The sequence below is a fragment of the Filicampus tigris genome, chromosome 18 (genome assembly GCF_054856515.1).
Source record: "Filicampus tigris isolate MCC_2025a chromosome 18, RoL_Ftig_1.0, whole genome shotgun sequence".
NCBI lineage: Eukaryota > Metazoa > Chordata > Actinopteri > Syngnathiformes > Syngnathidae > Filicampus > Filicampus tigris.
In genome coordinates this window covers 11438964-11459706 of record NC_141234.1, presented here as the reverse complement: position 1 = coordinate 11459706, position 20743 = coordinate 11438964, and the positions used below count along the sequence as shown (strand labels likewise).

Below are 20743 nucleotides of genomic sequence, written 5' to 3'. Positions count from 1 at the left end.
ACCAAAAGAAAATGGAAAATTTGTGTTTTTGTTGATACCAAGTCACGGCTAGGTAGACCAACAAAGATTTGGTCATTTAATGTGCAGCACAACAAATTGCCCCTGGCCCACTTGTCCCCTATCCATGGCACCTTGCTCTCTGCAGATGTCGATTGCAGCTCTTGGAAAAGGACACGCCTACACTTGCCAGAAAATATGCCAAGAAATACATTACAGACAATGGGCTTCCTGCCTCAGAGATGAATGCCTTCATCAGAAATCCATGTTGGACGGTTGATGAGTTAATTGCTCAAATCACTATTACATTGTCATATACAAAGGGACTGTCTGTGAGACTTATTTTGCTGTTAATCGTTATTGACTCCATTCACAAGACGGATCAGATGCTGACTCTAAACAAGTACACGAGGGATGTTTGTCTGGAGTAGCCTTAATAAAAATAGTTAGGTATAATAATAACGCTAGAAAATACTAATAATTGTAATAATATTCCTTCACCATGCAGGTCAAAATCTGTACACTATAGTAGGTACATAGCCAAAAACAAGAATAACAAAATCAAGTGGTGTTTGTTTTTTATGTTTATTATGCAAAAACTACGTAACCAATTTCCATTAATGTGGTGACGAGGAACAACCCCTTCAATTTCTAACATTGGACGTAGACTGCTAACTGACAATCCGACGGACATAAAAACTTTTGACTTTTCATAAATACAGTTGGTAGTCTACTAGGGATGTAACAATTCATTCAAGGCCTGTTTCGATTCGATTTTCCATTTTCAGGTCCCGATTTTCGATTCGATTCGATTTTTAAAAATTGTATAATTTGATCTACACACTCAAAATGTGCTATGCATTTGGAATGAAAAAACATTTCAAGACATCATTTTCTAGATGAATTTAACCAACTAAATTTTCAATTAATGGAATCGATTAATCATTACATCCATATAGTCTACAGTACATGCATTTTTTGTTTTTGCTGTTTTAGACCCAATTAAATCTCTTGACCTGGAGTCACAAAAGGTATAATCCTATTGTTTTATGTCATCTTTGAAAAAGGAAGTTGCCTTTTCAGATATTAATTCATATATAATTATTAAAAAAAAAGATCAGCTGAGCATTGAAAGGCTCCGTTTTGATAGGTTACTTTAGGGATTACATGATTAACAGAAATTGAACAGCACAGAAACGTCACACATTCAAGTGGATGCCTTTATGTAACTCAAACAAAGTCACGTCTACAGTTAGACACCATGAACTGAGGGACTCATATTTCAGTATTGTCATGCATATTTGGGTGTTGACTATCCCACTTATCTTCCTTATTAATCAAATGGGTATTAAAAGATGCCAAATAAATTATTAACGTAGATGATGAGGATGATGAATCACTCGTGTTAGTTGTACAACTCATCCTGAAGGACATAAACAATTGCTCTGTTCAAGCTGCATATCATTGTAACGCTATATGCCTTTTACTTGATTCATTATTCATACTTAGGGTGTTATTATTCTATTGTATGCCCTGCAAAATGGGGTCATTAGTACTGAATATGAGAATGGGGGAAAAATGGAAATATTGGCGGAAAAATGGTGGTGAATATGGAATGTAGGAACTCCAAACAATCCAGACTATTAGTAGATAAAGAATGGTAATTTTTCCCAGGGGTAATTAGGATTTGCATAATTTGATAGCGTCTGCATGAATGATGCATGGATGATTGATTCATCGATACATGCGTTCTAATGACGCTCTTATCTCAGCTCTCCAAGGAGGACGTTTTGTGCAACATGCGGCCCAAGGTGGCATCTTCCGTCACTGTAGACCCCTGCAGGAGGTGATGTCAAAAATTGCCCCGTGTCATCCGCACACAAACACAACACGGTCACAGTGGAACGGCACTGCTTTAAGTAACAGAGGAAGCGAAGCACCGTCCGCCAGTTACTGATTGACGATAGTCCTTTTATCTTGACAGGCTCCGTCTTGGAGCCAGACCAGGAAATATGATATGACAGCTCATGTTCCCCTTACTCCTTCAGGAATAATGCCTATGTGTGTGTGTGTGTGCGCGTGTGTGTGTGTGTGTGTGGGGGGGGGTTCATTCTGCTTGCGTGCTTGTGTCAATGCATTTCAGCAGCTTTATTCTTTGCTTTGCGTGCTCGTTTTAGCAGAAAACAAGCATACAGTCAGTCAGCTTTTAAGTGACAGGTACAAAGTTGATGCTTGTGTTACTACAGAAGCTGAGTTCACAGCAGCACATTTCCCTCTGCATTCCCCTTGTGCTAGTAACTTTAGAAGACCTGCAGTGAACACAGCCATAGAACAGATTGTGCCTGGCTTTTTTTTTTTTTTGTTTTGCTCCCCTTTTATTATTCTTCAAGGGGATTCTGTGCCTACAACATCAGGGTGTCTTTTGTATGGGTGTAAAATGATTTTTTTGCTTTCATTGGAACCGCATCTGCAAAATCAGACTCCAAGGATCCCCGTATAAATAACTAATATCTGGTCATTTTAGGGTACATTAAGTCTAATAAATGTGCAATATATTTTAAGAATTCCTTGTGTGGAATCATCCATCCATCCCTTCCTATACTGCTTATCCTCATTAGTGGTGGTATAGGAAACTATCCAAGTGACTTTGGGCAAGAGGCAGCATACACCCTGGACTGGCTGCGAGCCAATGGCAGAGCAATTGTGTGGAATTAATTGTTCATTAATGGTGTCTTATAATAACAGAAGTAAAACGGAAGAAGAGTAAGCATTGAGGAAAAGAACCCATTAAAGTCTTACACAAATTCAGAGTTCACAACGTTGTCATGATATCAAGATATGAGAAGTTGCATATCATTGGCACGTTTACCTTTATTCGGATTTACAACTTGATCTCAATAAAAATGCTACAAAAATGTACACAACCCATTCGTAATATTCGGAACCAATCAAGCCCATTCCGATCAAGACTTTATTCCGAACGAGAGTGTTGGTTTATGTTGTTTGATAATCCAATCGGTGCACATGAAAACACTTATTCCAAAATTCCGGAACTCATCTTTACCACGCATGCCTGTGACGTCAGTATACACGTTTCTGTTATTCCCTAAAACTAGTAGAAGTAAAGCGAGCATAAGACTGAGAATGTAAACCTTAAGTTATGTCATTAAAGTGAAACCCAACCCCCCAAAATGATTTGCAAAAATATATTCTATGCGCCTTCAATGGTCTAAACACCGCATTCTGATTAATATTGTGTTTGTGAAATATGAGTTAGTCAGCAAAATCCACCCGTTTTTACCCATCTCAGGGGGCGGCCATTTTGTCACATGCTGTCGACTGAAAATGACATCACAGTTGCTCAGGGCTCAACGACCAATCAGGGCTCACCTGTTTTCTGAAACTGAGCCATGATTGGTCGTTACCTGAGCCCTGAGCAACTGTGTCATTTTCAGTCGACAGTAAGTGACAAAATGGCCACCCCCTGAGATGGCAAAAAACGGGTGGATTTTGCTGACTAACTCATATTTCACTAACACAATGAGATGGACAAAAACAGGTGGATTGTACTACTTAACTCATATTCCACAAACATAATGTCAATCAGAACACCGGGTTTAGACTAGTGGGCCTTCATAGAACATATTGTTGTAAAGAAAATGTTGGGGTTGACTTCCACTTTATGGGAACTTAAATTGTAAGCAGCTTCTCCATGTTGGTGTGTAGATAAGTCTGGTTTCGGTTTCCACTTTTATGACAATTAAGCTGTGGCGCTAGTCAAGTCGAATCGAGTTAAATGTATTTATATAGCTCCTAATCACAAATGAGGCTCAAAGGGCTTCACAAGCCCACAGTTGACAGATATTAATGACATCCCCTGATCACACCTACACACGTTCGCATTACACCTGCTTTTATACATTGTTTTTGCATATTCCTAATTACAGCAATTTTTTTTTTACATTTGTATGGCCTTCAAAAATGTTAAATGTTACTTAAACCAAAACACTGTGTCGTGCTTACCTATAGCCATCCAGTTATAATATTTAGATAATGGATACATACAGTATAACAGGGATTGAATCTAAATATCAAATCTATTAAAATTTAAATCTCAAAGTAACTTTCCATTTCATTTAAAAAGGTCAGCCTATCCCAGGACTAATCGCCTGATCGCTGTGAATAATTCACATAAGACTTGCAGTCCTACTATCCTCTAAAACACGCAGTCCTACTATCCTCTAAAACACACGTCAAAGTCAAGGCCCGCGGGCCACATCCGGCCCTCGAGAAGGTTTTCTACGGCCCCTGGTATGATTCATTCATTCATTCATTATCGCTACCGCTTCTCCTCACAAGGGTCGCGGGCATACTGGAACCCACCCCAGCTGTCTTTGAGCAGTAGGCGGGGGACACCCTGAATTAGTTGCCAGCCAACCGGAGACAAACAAACAACCGCACTCACAATCACACCCAGATTGTCCAATCAATTTACCATACATGTTTTTGGAATGTGGGAGGAAACCGGAGTACCCGGAGAAAGCCCACGCAGGCACAGGGAGAACATGCAAACTCCACACGGGGAGGCCGGGGCCGGATTTGAACCCACGACCTCTGCACTGTGAGGCTGACGTGCTAACCAGTCGACCACCGGCCAGCTATTCCCGGTGAAATTATCAGATCCAGCCTGCAGACCGCAGCAAGCCGGTGTGGGTAGCAGATGTGATCGGGTCCTTCTCACCTGCCGATGACGCCACGCTTTAAAATATATTGTAGCGTCTTCCAATAACACAGACGTAGTTTAATTAGCACGTTTTTATTAGTCCATTATTAGAAGTGACGTACGGGCTGCCTCGCATAAGTAGCAGTAATGTACTTCATTTTATTTTTTATTTAGTAACTCTCAAACATAACAACACAACAGCCAGGGGGGTGACAAACATAGAGGCAAAGAAATGTATTACAGAAATACAAAGTGTGACATCATCAGCAAGCGCGAAGGACCCGATCCAATCTGGACATTTTAAAAAAATTCAATGAACATTCTATCAGTCGGCTTGGCTTGTCGCAAAATGTTATATTTGTCCATTTGACTTTGACACCCCTGCTCTAAAATAATACAAAAATATTTGAGTGTTAAAATATTGAAATACAGGTATATTGTAAAGATCAGTGATTTCAATCTTCATTATCTTTCCAACTGCTCCATTAAAAGCACAAATAGAGAATAGATACCTGATGTGTTCTTGCATCCACTATGGTCCATAAATAGTTTGAGATCACACATTTCACAGTTTGTATTTATGTTAGTTACAATAACTGCACATTGGAGGAGCCAAATACTTTTATTCCTGGAGGCAGTTTACTGTCAATTCAGTCTTTTGCAGTTGATTTTAGCTGACCCCAAGAAAAACCTCCTCTTCCACTGCCTTTCATTTGCACGTACACACACACACACATGCTTCCTCACAGCCATCTTCGCTCCATTCAGGTTTGCTTAAATTTAGGTCAGCGTTCTCTAAAACACTCCTGAAAGTTTGATAAGTGCACTCTTGGTGGTTGGGGTGAATATTAAATGGGTAATTTGAGGTTTCCAGTTTAAAATACTCATAGGCCAGAGGCGGCTTGTTACTCTGTCTGGATTTGCTGTACTAAATTCTAAAATATTGGAATTATATTGACACGTTTCAAATGTGAGATTTTGTAATGTCTGTTTGTGTTTTTTTGTCATCATGGGCCTGGGTGAAGTATTTGTGGTCAGCAGACATAGAACCCCCCCCAAGAAGTTAATATTAACAATCAGCTGGCTGTAAGGTGCTTGTCATGTTCTGGTTGGTTGCTTGGTTCTGTTGTTTTTTTTCCTTGTGTTGCAGAGCCAAGGTAGGTAGTGGTGGGCGGAGTCTCCTTTGTCACACCTGCTCCCCATTATCATCAATAGAATGTTGAGACACAGGAGAAAGGGTGTTGAGATATTGTCATCAGTTGTCATAGACATTACCTGCGTGCTATTCTCATATTCTCATCTTCCGTTTGTTAGTAAGTACGAGTGTAATTTTCTGTTCTCTTTTGGTACGTCTGCCTTATGTAGGTTTAGATTTTGTTTTGTGTGTTTCTTTCATCACCTTCTCTTGTGGCTCTCCACCCACCTCCCTAGTTAGCTCCTTATGTTTGTTTCCACGTCGAGTTTTTGTCACGTATCTTTTTCGTAATTAGTAGTTTTTCTCGCTTGCATGCTCCTTTTAATAAAACCTGTAAATGTGCTTTAGTTCTTTGTGTCTGATTTAGGGCCAATCATAGGATTCTTTTTTAGATTGCCCTTTGATTGATGTTGTTGAGGAAATGTCCACCTCTTATTTAAAATTACTGGAACCAGATTTCCCAAGTACATTTCTATATGCTGAAATGCCATATTACCCCGGTGTTACAAATTATCACACGGCCAGCTATTTCCTATATGCTGAAATCAAATTGTTAAAAAAAATACAAAGAACATTCTCATAATGCACACGATCCAATCAGAACATCCCCAATTACAATAATTCGTTTTATGAAACCCACACCGTGGATGGTGTGATAAACACACGATTCAATTTTAACACTAAATTGGATATTTTGACTGTATTGCTTTTCCTATTACAGTTTGACAATGTGTATCCTACAGTTATGTTAATTCAATAAATAACTGATTCTTCTAAAATATTACTGTTAAAATTTACACTTGTGAACGGTTAAGTAATCTCCAAATTATTACTGTAAATTAAACACTGTTTATGTGTTTGTCTATTTATAGTTATATAGACTTTATCCCATTTGGTGAGGTTGGATTGTAATTGATTTGATAAATTATAATCTCAGCAATTGGGTATGTCCAATCCCCTTTTGAGTTCATTTTTTCTGAAGGGTGGATTGACTTTTTGTTTTTCTTATTCTTAGAATAGGAATTCGTGAAGACAGAGTCTAGTGTTTGGAACCCTTTGAACATGGTTTGAATCGGATCACAGAAATCAGATAACTGCTCTGAGTGAGAATTTACATTATCAGTGAGTTTGCCAATTAGTATATGTAATGTAATATGTCTCCTCGATTTGTTTAGACGGTCTGCAAGCGTTTGAAAGTGTGCTACTGAATTCTACCAGTGCACATTGAAATTTTAGAGGTGTTTGTCCCTACATTTTCAGTCCATTCCAATTTGTATGACCTTATGGTGTTGACTTTAGTGAATCTATTATGAATGACAACTAATATTCTTTTGATTAAAAAAAAAAAACAATTCATCAGATGGTAATTCATTACGAATGTGTGATTTTAAAGAAGTGCCACATTTAAGCATCCACTCGTACATGCAGTGACTTGACGATACGTTCTCCAGAGCATCACTAAATCATTTTCAGTTTTCAGTCATTCAGGCTTTTGATTTTTCAGAGGCTGTGAATCTGGCTGGCCCACATCACGCCGCTCAACACACAGCATATTAACACAACCCCATTTCACAGCCTCCATAATCCTCTCCACAGTAACAAATCTCTCAAAGGTTGACAGCATACCAGAGCTGCTGCCATTTTTCCCTCTCTCCCAACTCTATTTTTCTTACACACACACATAAACTCACATTTATATTTCTCGCAAATATAGCAATTCTGTCCATCCACACCTCATCCCCCCCCCCAAGCCCCCTTCTTTCTCACTCTGTATTTCTTCTCTTTCCCTCTCTCGCTCATATTTTCCCTGACATTAACAGCCACAGCCCATCTGGAAATTCATCACACAGAGGAAAGCTGAGGGAATGAAACCCATGGCTGTGATTTATGAGTTATTGCGATCCCGACGTTCTCCGGGATGTATCGGAGATGAGGGGGGGGGGTCACGTCCGTGTTAATTAAAATTTGGTGGCGGATTAAAAGCAGTCAATGGTGCCCTCTGATCCACTGTTTCAGAAAGAAAGTGTAATTACAAAAGGATAATGGGTGTGAGGTGGGCTGGGGGGTTTGCCGCCACGTTTACCCCGGTGTTACAAATGATCACACGGCCAAGCATGTATGCACTCCCATCTTGGGTTTCTCACCATGCACTGCCTGTATACGGTTCTTTTAATAGGGAATATTTTATTTAAACTCTTACAAGGTGTGGGCAGTTGTTTCCCACTCCAGTTTTATTAAATATCACTGCTTGTATAAAACTACTCTGCCATATCACCCAATAAAGTTTTCTATGTACGGGTCTATTTATTTGGACTTGTACAAATTAGTTTAGCCTTAGTTTGCCAAAACCTCTAAAAAGAATCCTGCAATGATCTGGAATCACATTGTCAAACACTTTAAATATCATTCAAAGCATACCACATGTCGAACATGGCGGAGGCAGTGTTATGACATGGGTCTATCTGGCAGCTAATTAAACAGGATTGCTGGTTTTTATTGATGATGTGATTGCTGACAGAAATAACACGAATTGTGAGGTGCAGGGCTTGTGTAGGGGTCGGCAACTAAAGAGCCACAAAAGCCTAAAGTGCCTTATCTAAAGTGAAGATAACACAATATACATATATGTATACAATGTGTATGTGTGTGTAAACGTGTATATAAATGTGTATGTGTATGTAAATGTATGTGTGTGTGTATATATATATATATATATATATATATATATATATATTTATTTATTTATTTCCTTTGCATAATCAGGTCTTGCAATAAACAGTGGCTATCCATTTTAGTCTGTGGCAAGCACTTCACGACCACTTTAATAAAGCAATAACGGAGACTGCATTGTCCTCATTTGAAGCCAGTGTACCATCCCATTGATTTTGAAGTTCTTATTGATTGATTCAATTAGTATATACATCGATCTTTAAACCAAAAGAAAAAAGATATTTGCGTTCTACTTGTCATGTACTTCACCGCTGTGAGTGTGAGCGAGAGGCGAGAGACTGTGTGTTTTGTGTGGTTGAGGTGAGCAGAGTTCCTCAGTTTGTTATTAGAAAACCACTCATCCGTGCCTCTAATTAAGATGCATAGCATCCCCCTGAACGTCAGTGCCGCTAATTATCAAACAATGTAGTGCTCACCAGATATAAGAACTGGCAGCCTCTGTAGTCATGTTACTAACCTATTACTGCTACAATTACCAAGCGTCTGTCACTCTCCTTGTTAGCCATGTTTTTTTGTTTTTTTTTTCATTTACTAATGCCTGTCTTTATTTTCTCCCTCCTTTGCATTTCTTCTTTTTTCTCTCTCTAGGTTATGGCTTTGTTGATTTTGACAGCCCAGCTGCGGCACAGAAAGCCGTATCGTCTCTCAAAGCCACCGGGGTGCAGGCGCAAATGGCCAAGGTAGGCTCTCTTTCCGCTTCCTTGTGTGTTATCAGTGACCTTTTGTCACACATTGTTTATACGCCTTCTTCCACTTGTTTAAAACCGTGTACTTAAGACACGTTGCCAGTGACATGCCACGGAGTGTAACATTTTTTTTACGATGGAAAGTGATTTTTCACAAACTGCTTTGGCTTGAATTTTGACACAATGGGATTAGATTTTTGATGTAAGAGGTAATTGTGCTGTCGCCTTTATTAGCAGACACAGTCTATGACAGTGTGAACCCCGGTGCGGGCGTATTTATGTGCGTGTCTCGTTAAATGTGGGTTTGACAAGTGGCTAATTATATTGTCTGCAGTATTATTACATTGAAGGAGCTTGGGTTGCACAGGTGATACAAGCTATTTGGTGATGCTTTTACATGGAGGAAAAAAGGCGGAGAGTTAATACTGTTTTCACTTGAGTTGCATTGTTTATAATGAGTGGGCGTGTAATTTTGAACCATGACTCTGTACTGCGCAGTGGAACCTCTACAGTCTAATGCACCTCAAGTCGTACGATTAGGGATGCAATTAAAAATGTTATGAAAAATATGCTTCTGGAATCACCTTTATGCATAACATCACTGGAGTCTCAGACTGCAGCGATCCTCACACGACCTCTGTTCAGCAAACATCAATATATTGAATCTGACTGTGTTTTGCTTCGTCTTTGGCTTTTTCAATATTTATTTCAAAAGAATAACTGTCCTCAACCAAAACAGAAGAAAATTAGAAAATATTTTGAAGTAAGCAGATGAAAATCCTCAATGCTTTGCAGTGGCCAACTGGCACTCGTCAGACCACAACGGTCGACATTTGCTTTGACTGAATGTTTTATTGTTGTATCGTAATAATAACAGTGGCTAACTTAAAGGTGGGTTGGTCATTGCTTTTTATTGTTCCCTTAGGATGTTTTATTTATTTATTTTAAATCTGCATGTCGGCATTTAAATCAATCTCTGAGGTTCCGCTCTGTTTTAAATATTTCAGTTTGACTGCAAACCTCTGGTAATCCTAATAAGCGATCACAGTGTTTCAAAATGTATATAATCAAAAAGTTGTCTTTCACCTTTAAAGACTGAAGGAAAAATCAGCCCAGGCAAACGCTCAGCAGGGCCGCCTCTCATCTTTGAGGAGCCTGCGCACGCTAAATCAAGCTATTTTTGTGACTGAGAGTCTCAGTGTCGGTCATGCTAAAGCAATGAATATGGTGATGGCTGTGAGTGATTTTTCTTACTCGAGATGCTGTGTATTTTATCTGATCCTGAAATCCTCAGCCACCTCCTTACGGAAGCCAAAGAAGCGCTGATGAGATGGAGAATGGCGACGGCGCCGCTGCAGATGACAGACTTGATGATAACGATGAGGGTGGCAATTATTTTGATCAAATGGGATGAGATCTGACAGCAGGAGATGATATTCTCTGGTGGTGCTCAGGTGTGCCATTTCTCAAATGCACCATTTGGCTCTTCCCTCTCCACACCAGTGTCCTTCTTCCAATATTTATAAGAGGCCGTCCTCCCAGAATACTGATAAGATGTCTTGCTCTTTACCTGTCTCATTTTAAGACCGCACTTTGCATTGCTCCTCCTTTATCAGTCAATATTTTCAGGTTAGAGGTCCTTTGCCCCAACACAACAGTACCGACCATTTTAAGAATGTTTGCATGCGTGTTGTGTTCATACAAATGATCCTGTGAGAGTTCTGTGCTCCAGCACTCTGCTTTTATCACACTTGTGAGAGACATTAAGGAGTAGTTTGCTTTTATAGACTCCCTCTGCATCTCTCTAATGCCTGTACCAGCTATCTCTGCCATCATTCGTCAGCCCCTCAACTCCACTTCCTCTTCTACACTGACCCACCTTGAAAGAAAAAAAAAAAAAATCTCCTACAAACCAAAGCTCATTTGTATTCATATCCATCATTCATTCAGCTCCCTTATATCAGTTGCGTACAATTTATTTGCATCAACAATTAACAGCAGGCCACCTTCGAACTGGCCTAGCTACCCTCTGTTCTAACGTGTCCTTGAAAAGTACTTACAGTAGTAGGCTTGACATGACCAGGATTTTTGCGGCAGAATACCAATTAGTGAGTTTAATTAAACCAATCACTGATCCGATCACTAGATGGATTAAGATTTCTATTTAAGTAACGTATTTAATGTATAGACTAATGTCCCGTTTACTGAGGAGCAACAAAAGTAATCTTGAGCATTTTGCTATTGTTTAACAATCTTTGCCATGACCCAAGAGAGGAAGGGGGGGGGGGGGGGTAGTGATTTGAACTGAAAACGTATTTCGTAACATAAAATAAGAGTGTGATTTTTAATAACAATGTAGGTGTTTTAGAATAAAAGAACAATACTTCAATCGGAACGTTTACAAAATATATTATTGACTAACTTGGGCGGCACGGTGGTCGACTGGTTAGCACGTCCGCCTCACAGTTCAGAGGTCGTGGGTTCGATCCCGGCTCCGGCCTCCCTGTGTGGAGTTTGCATGTTCTCCCCGTGCCTGCGTGGGTTTTCTCCGGGCACTCCGGTTTCCTCCCACATTCCAAAAACATGCACGGTAAGTTGATTGGATACTCTAAATTGCCCCTAGGTGTGATTGTGAGTGCGGATGTTTGTCTCTGTGTGCCCTGCGATTGGCTGGCAACCAGTTCAGGGTGTCCCCCGCCTACTGCCCAAAGACAGCTGGGATAGGCTCCAGCACGCCCCGCGACCCTTGTGAGGAGAAGCGGTACAGATAATGGATGGATGGATGGATTATTGACTAACTTGTGCTAAGTGTGTACCTAAAAACGTTATCTTTGTTGTTAAAGGTCATTTGATATAACATAGTATTTTTTAATTGGCTGGTCCATCTGTGACATTGCAACGTCATTCACCTGCAATCCAAGTTTCAAATCACAGCCAAACTAATTGCAGTCAGTCACTCAGGAAAAGTAGCTGCAAAACAATCCTTAGTCTGATTTAAATCCGGCATCAAGTTTGTTTCTTACCTGATTTCAAGTCAATAGACTCTTGTATCCGAGTTGATTTTAAGAGTCTTCGGGTGTTTTTAGTCTTGCAGTGTACGATGGAGAAAAAGGAGTGATTTGCATTTCTGGGACCAGGCATACAACAATTGGTTTTCTCTTTCTGGTAAACCAGCTGTGATTACATTTCTCAAACTGACTGCATTTACTACCCTTACTGAGACTTTGCAAAGCGGATGAACATCATGCATGCATCATGTAGTATACTTTAGCTCACTGGCTATTAATCATACAGTTTGACTCTGAATTTGAAAAGAACCCTTGTTGTACATTATATGGACAGTTTTCCACCTCAGCTGTATGTTTACCAAATGAATCAAGAAAGTTATGTTATTTGTATGTAATAGACTATCCAACTGGAGATTCAGATGTACTCCCTGTGATATATTTTATATTGAGATGGATATTTATTGGAAATCAGACACAACAAGGTTTGAGTGGAGGAACACTGTAGACAAAAGAGAGAACAGTGCGAAAGGAACAGAAAACAATAACAACAATATATGACAACAATAAAAGAGAGGAGTTGAATTTAATCTACTGTATATGTGGACTGGGAAGACAGTGCTACACCCTGTGAGGAAGGTGGGTGATGAGTTGCAATTAGGAGATCCGTCTGAAATCAAACCCCTTTTGGGGGGAAACTGATAAAAGTGGGGGTTTTTTTCACACATTTCTCATCCAGCGCAAAAGGGGTTGGTGCCGGAGCACTCTATCTGTACACGTGCCTGTGTGAATGTGACAAGGTCATAGAATCTGGTTAATTACACTATATGTACAGTATGTCGTGCTAAAATACTATTTAAGTTATGTTTTGTAATCAATCACCCCAAAAAATGCAGGGGAAAAAAAGAAGTCGCATCACGCTGTAGGAGAATGGCTTTCCTAGTTTGTAGCCCACCTACTGGAAGTGCTTTTTGCTTCATCGTTAGTTTGCAATAGCTCTCCGACACACTCACCTTCCATTTTGTCACCTATATCTCTCCTCTGCAAAGTAATAGATAAAGAACCAATAAGAGCCACAGGCTTTGAGCTCATTAAGTGAAACCATCGCAGTAATCAATTTGTGCCCTCTTTTCTGCTGCCCTAATGTTGTTAAACTGCATTTACTATAAGAACGGCTTATTTTAAACACAGCTGTGAAGGGAAGAGAGATACAAGGGGAAAGTGGAGTGTTTCTTGATGTGCAGTAGAACAGCCGGATGTCACTCTCTTCTTACTCCCCTCGGAATTTGAAATACCAATGCACCAGAGATGAAACATTGCCCCGCTTTTGTCTTGCCCTCCCCTGGGGATGGTGACAGCGAGAGGGAGGAGAAGAGCCATAATTAAGACACCTAAAGGACACTTCCCCCTGTGCCCCCCTCTCCTGTCACTCACCTCACACAAGTCACAGATAAGAGCACTTAGCATTGCTTGGGTGTATGTGTTAGTGTCTCTTTTTGTATAGCACGAATATACGAAACCAAATAAAATTATAGTGAATGTTGTGATTTGGATAATGTGGTCATCCAGGATGTACTTATTATTTGTCATTTAATATGCATGTATTTGGTTTTTGTGTTTATTTTGTTTTTTCCCCAAAATCTGTCAATAATGCATATTTGTAAATATCAATAGGTTTGCACATGTACTATTGATGCCTTTCTGTGCTCACTGTGTGCCATTCCAATTTACTGAAAATGTTCCACTTCTAATTTCAAGGGATTTAGATTAAAAGATTTAAGTTAATAACCGGTAATTTCACATCATTAATGGCACATTTAAGTCAAGCTTTTGGGCATGAATAATTACCATAATTTCCAGTAAATAATGTGCTTTTTTTTCTAAAAGAAAATAAAAAATCCAGGGGGTGTATTGTACAAGGGTCCATCGAAAAATGTAATGTCTAATGTTGCAAATTTAATTAAATTATTTTCTTTTCTCTTTCCGGTATGATCACAGCAAACCAGCTAAATAAGAGTTTTGTTGCCTTACAACTCCTAAAAAGGCTTTGAAAGACTTTAATCACAGGTATTGGAAATGTGGCAAAATAGTTTTTAACCTGGATTTAAAACATTTACACTTTATTTGTATATTTTGATTTTTTTTTCATTCATAGGTTCATTTTCATGGGGGTGATTTTGGGGGGGCATATTAAGGAGCATCTTATAGTTACAAAAATTACGGTAGATAATAGTATTTTTACCTTTCACATCCACCCTCAATCCCATCTAACATTCTCACCTCACTTCATTGTAAAAAGAGATGATAAACAATTTATGTTAAAAAAAATAATAATGAAGATACAAGACCAAAGGTTTAAAACAGTTATTCCCTATTTGAATTTGTCCAGATACTGTAGCTTTCCAGCCCGAGAAGTGGAAAAAGGAAATGATGAACAGAGTCAATGATAACGGGTAAATGCAGTGTCTCGCTTTTGCAGATGCAAACCTGTCAACCCGCCACTCACCTCGCTCTCCACAGGCTGCCATTTTCCCCTTGAGCCAATCAGACTGAATTACGGGAAGGGCACCCTCAATTGTGGTGTCTGTGTCAGAGAGGTAATTCTGTCTGACAGCTGGTTGCTTTCAGACAACAGCCAGTCTTTATGGAAATCATCCCAATTCTGGCTGAAGTTGCCTTCTGCTGATAGCATTTGGAATTAGACCAAAGCTTCTATCATGCACATTTAATTTTTTTAAGTGTCTTTGTGTAGCTTCAAATAACAAAAATATCTCATAATGTTGCGTATTTCTTTTATCATAGTTAAGAATTTGGATTCAATGTAATGATTAAATGTTCCTGGTATGAAGTATTTAATAACAAAAACAATAACTACAATACATATTTGGTCATTTACCCGATCACACGTAGCAGCCTGTTTTGGTAAATTTCCATTGTAGACACCTTTCAAAGTGACATGACAATCAGTGCTAACATTACTTTTTACTTTACTTTAAGTGTGTATTTATTGAGGGTTTAACCTTCTTAATGTCTGTGTCTTTTAACACATTCACTGCCAGACATTTTCACACCCTCTTTTACCGTAACGTTTGAAATAAAATTGCAAAAAAAAAAAAAGTGCCTGGGATTGAATGTCGGACTCTGAAAAGACAAATAAATATGTCAATGGCAGTGAACAAATGCACGGGTACTTCTGCACCTTTGTATTTACCACTATGACTCCAGAATCATTTACACTTCTCAGGCAGCAAAAGTACAGCAGATCTTCCAAAACTGAACTTCCTGAAAAATAATACCTTCAGCAATTGCCATAGTTTTTACGTGTGTTTGAGCCAGCAATGGAAAAATAAGACATTTTCATTGTTTCATTATATTTGGAAAATCAAAAAGAATTATTTCCCTCATATTATTGGCCACTTTCATGATGAAACGTCTCAAGGATCCTGGTAACCTTGAGAGCGTAATCCAGCACTGTGGCACCACTCTAAAATTTAAGCACATTACGAACAGTGAACATTTATAAAAGTTTTTTCTATTCTTTCCAGCTAAAAATGACCCATTGACTTAACTGTGCTCTGGCAGAGAAGCAGGTTCTGTGAATTTTAGGAGGACGGATGTGTGGTGTTGTCACCACCCTCATTAAATTAGCCAATATATAACAGGACTGCTGAAGCTACAGGAAACAACATAAAGGCTCGGCCTGCCCTTCATTTCACATTACTGTGGGGAAATTATGCAAAAAGCATCATTAAAGTGCCTCAATAAAGTGAACTGCAAATGTTTATGGTAACACAGTGCTTGCGCCGGCCCATCAACTACTAGTCACATGCTTCGCAGGGTTTAACTCTGTGTTCGCTCCTCCCGTCTTTGTTTATTCTCACGTCCTTCCACTTCTTGTCTGGTCCCTTTTGTCTCAAGGGGAATCTTTGCTGTCAATATCACATTTATATTCGCGGGAAAAGAATCTCCCTGCGGGTGGGCTAGAGTCAGTCAGCAGCCTTCACATTATCCCTTTAAAGGTGACTTCTCTGATGTTTTCGCAGCATTAGGAGAGTAGACCCCACAGTTTGACTCAACACCAGGTGACCTCTGGCTCAAAGGGATGGCTGGAAGTGCCGTTACAGATGGTTGCTGACAACATCAGTAGCGCAGAAGCCTGCTTACCACCCCGAGGGCACAGCCTAATTATGTGGATAATTCAGGAGATACATTGTATCGTAAATACGGCTTGGTAATAGGACAGATTTTTGGGAATCCAAGTGCTCGGTCAGCAGCATCCCTCACGTCTCATTTCTTGCCATATTCCCACAGCCCGTTATTGCAGTCTTTGTGTATGGAGCACTTGGAACACAACTTTGCCATGCCCTTGGCTCATTTCCATCCTTGCTGTAATGCAACGCAATGCGACATTCAACATAGTGTTGTGGCGGCATCAAAGCAATTTTAAAAAAATGAATAGTATTTTTTTAATACAAAGAGGATAAATAGCTATGCTGCATTCCAGTTTTTATATCATATAACAAAAATAAGCACCCTTCAACAAGCTGGTGAAAAACAAGACTCAATACCAGACATGTCCTTGCCATCCACACACAAAAATCTTGTCAAGTCTAGCAGAAAAGCCTGTGAATGTAAATACACTTTGTACCAAAAAATGTAGGCCATCCTGAGGGGCACAAAAAGAGAAGCAGTAAAACCAAACATGTAGATAAAAGTGTCATCATTAATTGAGTAAGAAATGGTTCTAAGCAAACCTCATGTGCCTGAGTACCGTTTAGTGGCAATGCTGGGCTGGATTTATACTCATCTACTAAACAACATTAATAAAACAGGGTTATGTTCTCACAAACTGCTGTCCAAATTCAATCATGAGTGATTGTTTTTTTAATTTTTCCCGACGCTGACTGTCTTGAGGTAATTAACCAATGCCAAATTTGGGAGGATTAGATTTAGCGAAGACAATAACAGGACAGGGCTTCCACTCCGACTTGCAACACAGCTCCACTAAGATGCAGAGCGGTGGATGGAATTGACAGATTTATTCGTAATTCAATGATCATGTGCAAGAGCTGTTATCGGAGCTAATATTTGACGATTAAATGTGGCTGCACAATACTAAAACACTTCTTAGGATGCATATCCCGAACTCTAGGCTACTGCATTAATTACATTAATACAAAAAATATATAATCGTCCATTGAGCTGTCATTTTTCAGCAGCATAATTAGCTTTGGTGGGCATTAACACACTACCCTCCCCACTCATACTGCAGAACTCTTAGTTGTGAAGGACAAAGCCAGCGAGAGTGAGACGGACCATCTGACAGACTCTGGCTCCAAACACCTCCACTGGTTTCCACTGTCTATGCCATCTAATTAGACTTCAATCATTTGCAGGAGCGCCGCTTGCGGTAAATGATTTCACCAGGCAGAGAGAAAACCGTGCCGAGCTGTGAGCTTGAGAGAGAAATCCAGAGACTAACTAGAAATTGTGGACTGGAGCGAATGGCAGATAAAGGTAGAGAGGGTTGCGAGATGAATAGGGCTGAGGGAGGCACAATCCCAACAGAAAGACAAAATGTCTTCGTCACACATTGTGTGCCGCAAGCTGATGAGAAAATTAGAACTTAATACAGATTTTTACTGATAACGCTCCGTATAGACTTAGACTATTCTGACACTCCAGGTGGTTCTGAACCGAGTGTGTGTATATGTATGGGTGTGTGTGTGTTTTGAATCGAAGAAATATACTCTAGTCAAGGAAAAAACTAACGTGGCAGTAAACTTAGTAACATTTCTGGGGGCTACCATTATTTGTCTTCTCCCAGACACTTTTTTCATACCATCGGCGGCGGTAGTCGCTATTCCTCAAGGTTAGAAAAATTCAACCGGAAAGCTATTGGCCGGGGTTGGATTATCAAAACGTAAACGATGCATTCAGCTACATTCTTCGCTCATGATGACCCCCCACGTGAAGTAAACCCTCACATTCTTGACACAGTATAGTGAAATACTTAAATTGTCAACCATCTCTCTTGTACTTGTAAGAAAATTAAGGCAGCAAAGGCGTGCTCACTGTTTACCCGCATTTGTCAATTCCCGTTGGTGCTCCAAGCGCTGATTTGCTAGCTAACAGCCAATCAGAGTGACCAAATATCACGACTCACGACGCCTATTCAACATGCTGAAACGCCCCCCAGATGCTTTCTGACGGGTTACGACGCTACGGCGGTGATCACTATACCAATCAATCGCGATGCTTCACAATCTCTGACGTCGGATTGGTGTATTTAGGCCTTAATAAACCGCATTACAATCGAAGCCGTTTGGTTGAAACAGAAGCTACTTGAGTTTGTGTGGTTATATATTGTGCATGTCTGTATGACAAGCTTCCCAAATCACTGCCAAATAGCCTTGCAGACATGAAATAAAAAATGGCAATGGCAATATTGTCACTATTTTCCAGCGCAGCTATGCTCGCTTTGAAGCAAACACAAATATGGCATTTCCAGGCTCGATAATGGCCACAGTGTGCAGTTATTAGAATCTCTTTGATGTGGCAACTGTGCCAACCTGCTCGCATTCTCTGCGAATTGATCCGGCTCAATTAGCTGGCCCACAGAGACGACGTTCAAAGGATCGGGCCTCCACACACAACTGTGCCACACATACGGCAGGTGAAGCGCTTTCAATTCGTTTACTTAGCTAGGCCTGAGATGGTAAACTGTGACAAGACTCGAGTGTTGGAAGAAATCATTGGAGCTGTTTCAGTGCTAAGGGAATGTCTGGTGAATTGTTAAACACCAGCTAGTTACCTTCCTGAAGTTTCCGGTCCATTTTTGACGACTGTGAATGGTTTCCCCTCATTACTCTTGTTATCTGCGTTGTCTTTGTATTGAACTACATGTGCACACAACCGTCTCCCTTTGCCTGCTTTCTTTTTGAATTGGCTGACCCATTTCAATTTGTCTTCATCAGTCATACCAATTAAGTTGTCGATTAGATTTCGCTACCCCTCCTCCTCTATGCATCCCATTATCTAGCATTCTGTCCTTCCCTTACCTGTCTGATGCACAAGCACTGTTTGAGTTTTCCTGGAATATGTTTCTTTCATTGAATTTTATTTCTTTCCTCAAGAGGGCTGTATTTTTATCTAGTCTAGTAGCGTTTTATCCATTTCATTATGCTGCTTGCCTTTGGTTAGAAATATGATAGCATTTTATGTCTGGGTGTTATAATACTAAGAAAATGTGTAGCACCATTGGTCACAGTTTCCAATGGTGAGATGATGGAATTTATTACGGTTTCATTTGTGGCAATTAGACTGAATCTGTGTAACTCTTCATTAGGTAGGAGCTCCTGTGAAAAGACCTCTGGTGACACAACAATGTCGCGCTCAGCACTTTCTGCATGGCGCATACGAAGCTGCCAGCAGTACTGAAATCACAGACACTGCAACCATTGCATGTTGCACTGTGACTATAAATTCACATTCACAAGCCAATGCTGTATGATTTAATTAACAATTTCTAGACGCTTCTACGTGCAGATGGATGTTTCATAGGCATAACTGCTCTATGGTTGCAGCATATAGTACACAATTCATCACTCAATGCATCAATAGAGCATGTGTGAATCACTTTTTATTAACTCTGTGGTCACCGGAGCACAGCCCAATTGAACTGCTATTGAACCCGTTACATAAAACACTCCAGGTGCATCATGAAAACACTAAATGAAGGAACAGCTTCAGGAAAAATGGTGTCTGGACACTACAATACGTAGCTTACTACGACAGTAATGTATAAAGAAAAAAAGTAAGCCACACCTCTTAAAATGATGCAATTAAGATAGCTTTACTTTTTTTTTTTTTTTTTTTTAAACCACATGTGCACTTCATATGACACGTTTGACAGTGCTTACATTTACAGCATGAAACAACCCGCATGATCTGAAATTGCACGTATTTAATGACAAGTTATGTCAACACCCGGCAGTGACAAAAAGGAAGTAAACAATTTATGAACAATGCCAATATTAAACATTACATACTGTTTGGGTTGCCTAGGTTACCTGATTACTCTGACACATACGGAATTGTGCACTTTAAGAGCAAAACATAAAGATTTGAACCGTAAATTGTAAAAAGCCCCGGGTTATTCTTTGCCGCTTCTGATATTTTTTCTGCATAGTACAGTTTGATTTGGTTGGCCTTAGTTGGGATCAGTTAAAAACTTTGCCAAACAAGTGGGATGGTTCGAGTGGGATATTTTGCGATGCTTTATCCTTTTTAATAGAAATGCAAAAAAGGTAATCCATTGCCTATTGTTGTTCGTGTGTCGAGCCACTAGCACCTTCTTTTCCCCTTTCATCCATTGCCTTCACTTCCCTCTCCCTCGCTATATACC

The 20743-nt window shown here is 39.8% G+C and overlaps 1 protein-coding gene across 9 annotated transcripts in view; it reads left to right on the top strand.

Annotated features, from left to right (window-relative positions):
• The window catches only part of rbms3 (RNA binding motif, single stranded interacting protein), a 292172-nt gene that overhangs the window by 142344 nt on the left and 129085 nt on the right, over positions 1-20743 (top strand). For all 9 annotated transcript variants that reach the window (XM_086014736.1, XM_086014739.1, XM_086014741.1 and 6 more), the window contains one exon: positions 9234-9325. In XM_086014736.1, coding sequence (XP_085870862.1) covers positions 9234-9325 — 92 coding nt within the window. The remainder of the gene's footprint in view (positions 1-9233; positions 9326-20743) is intronic.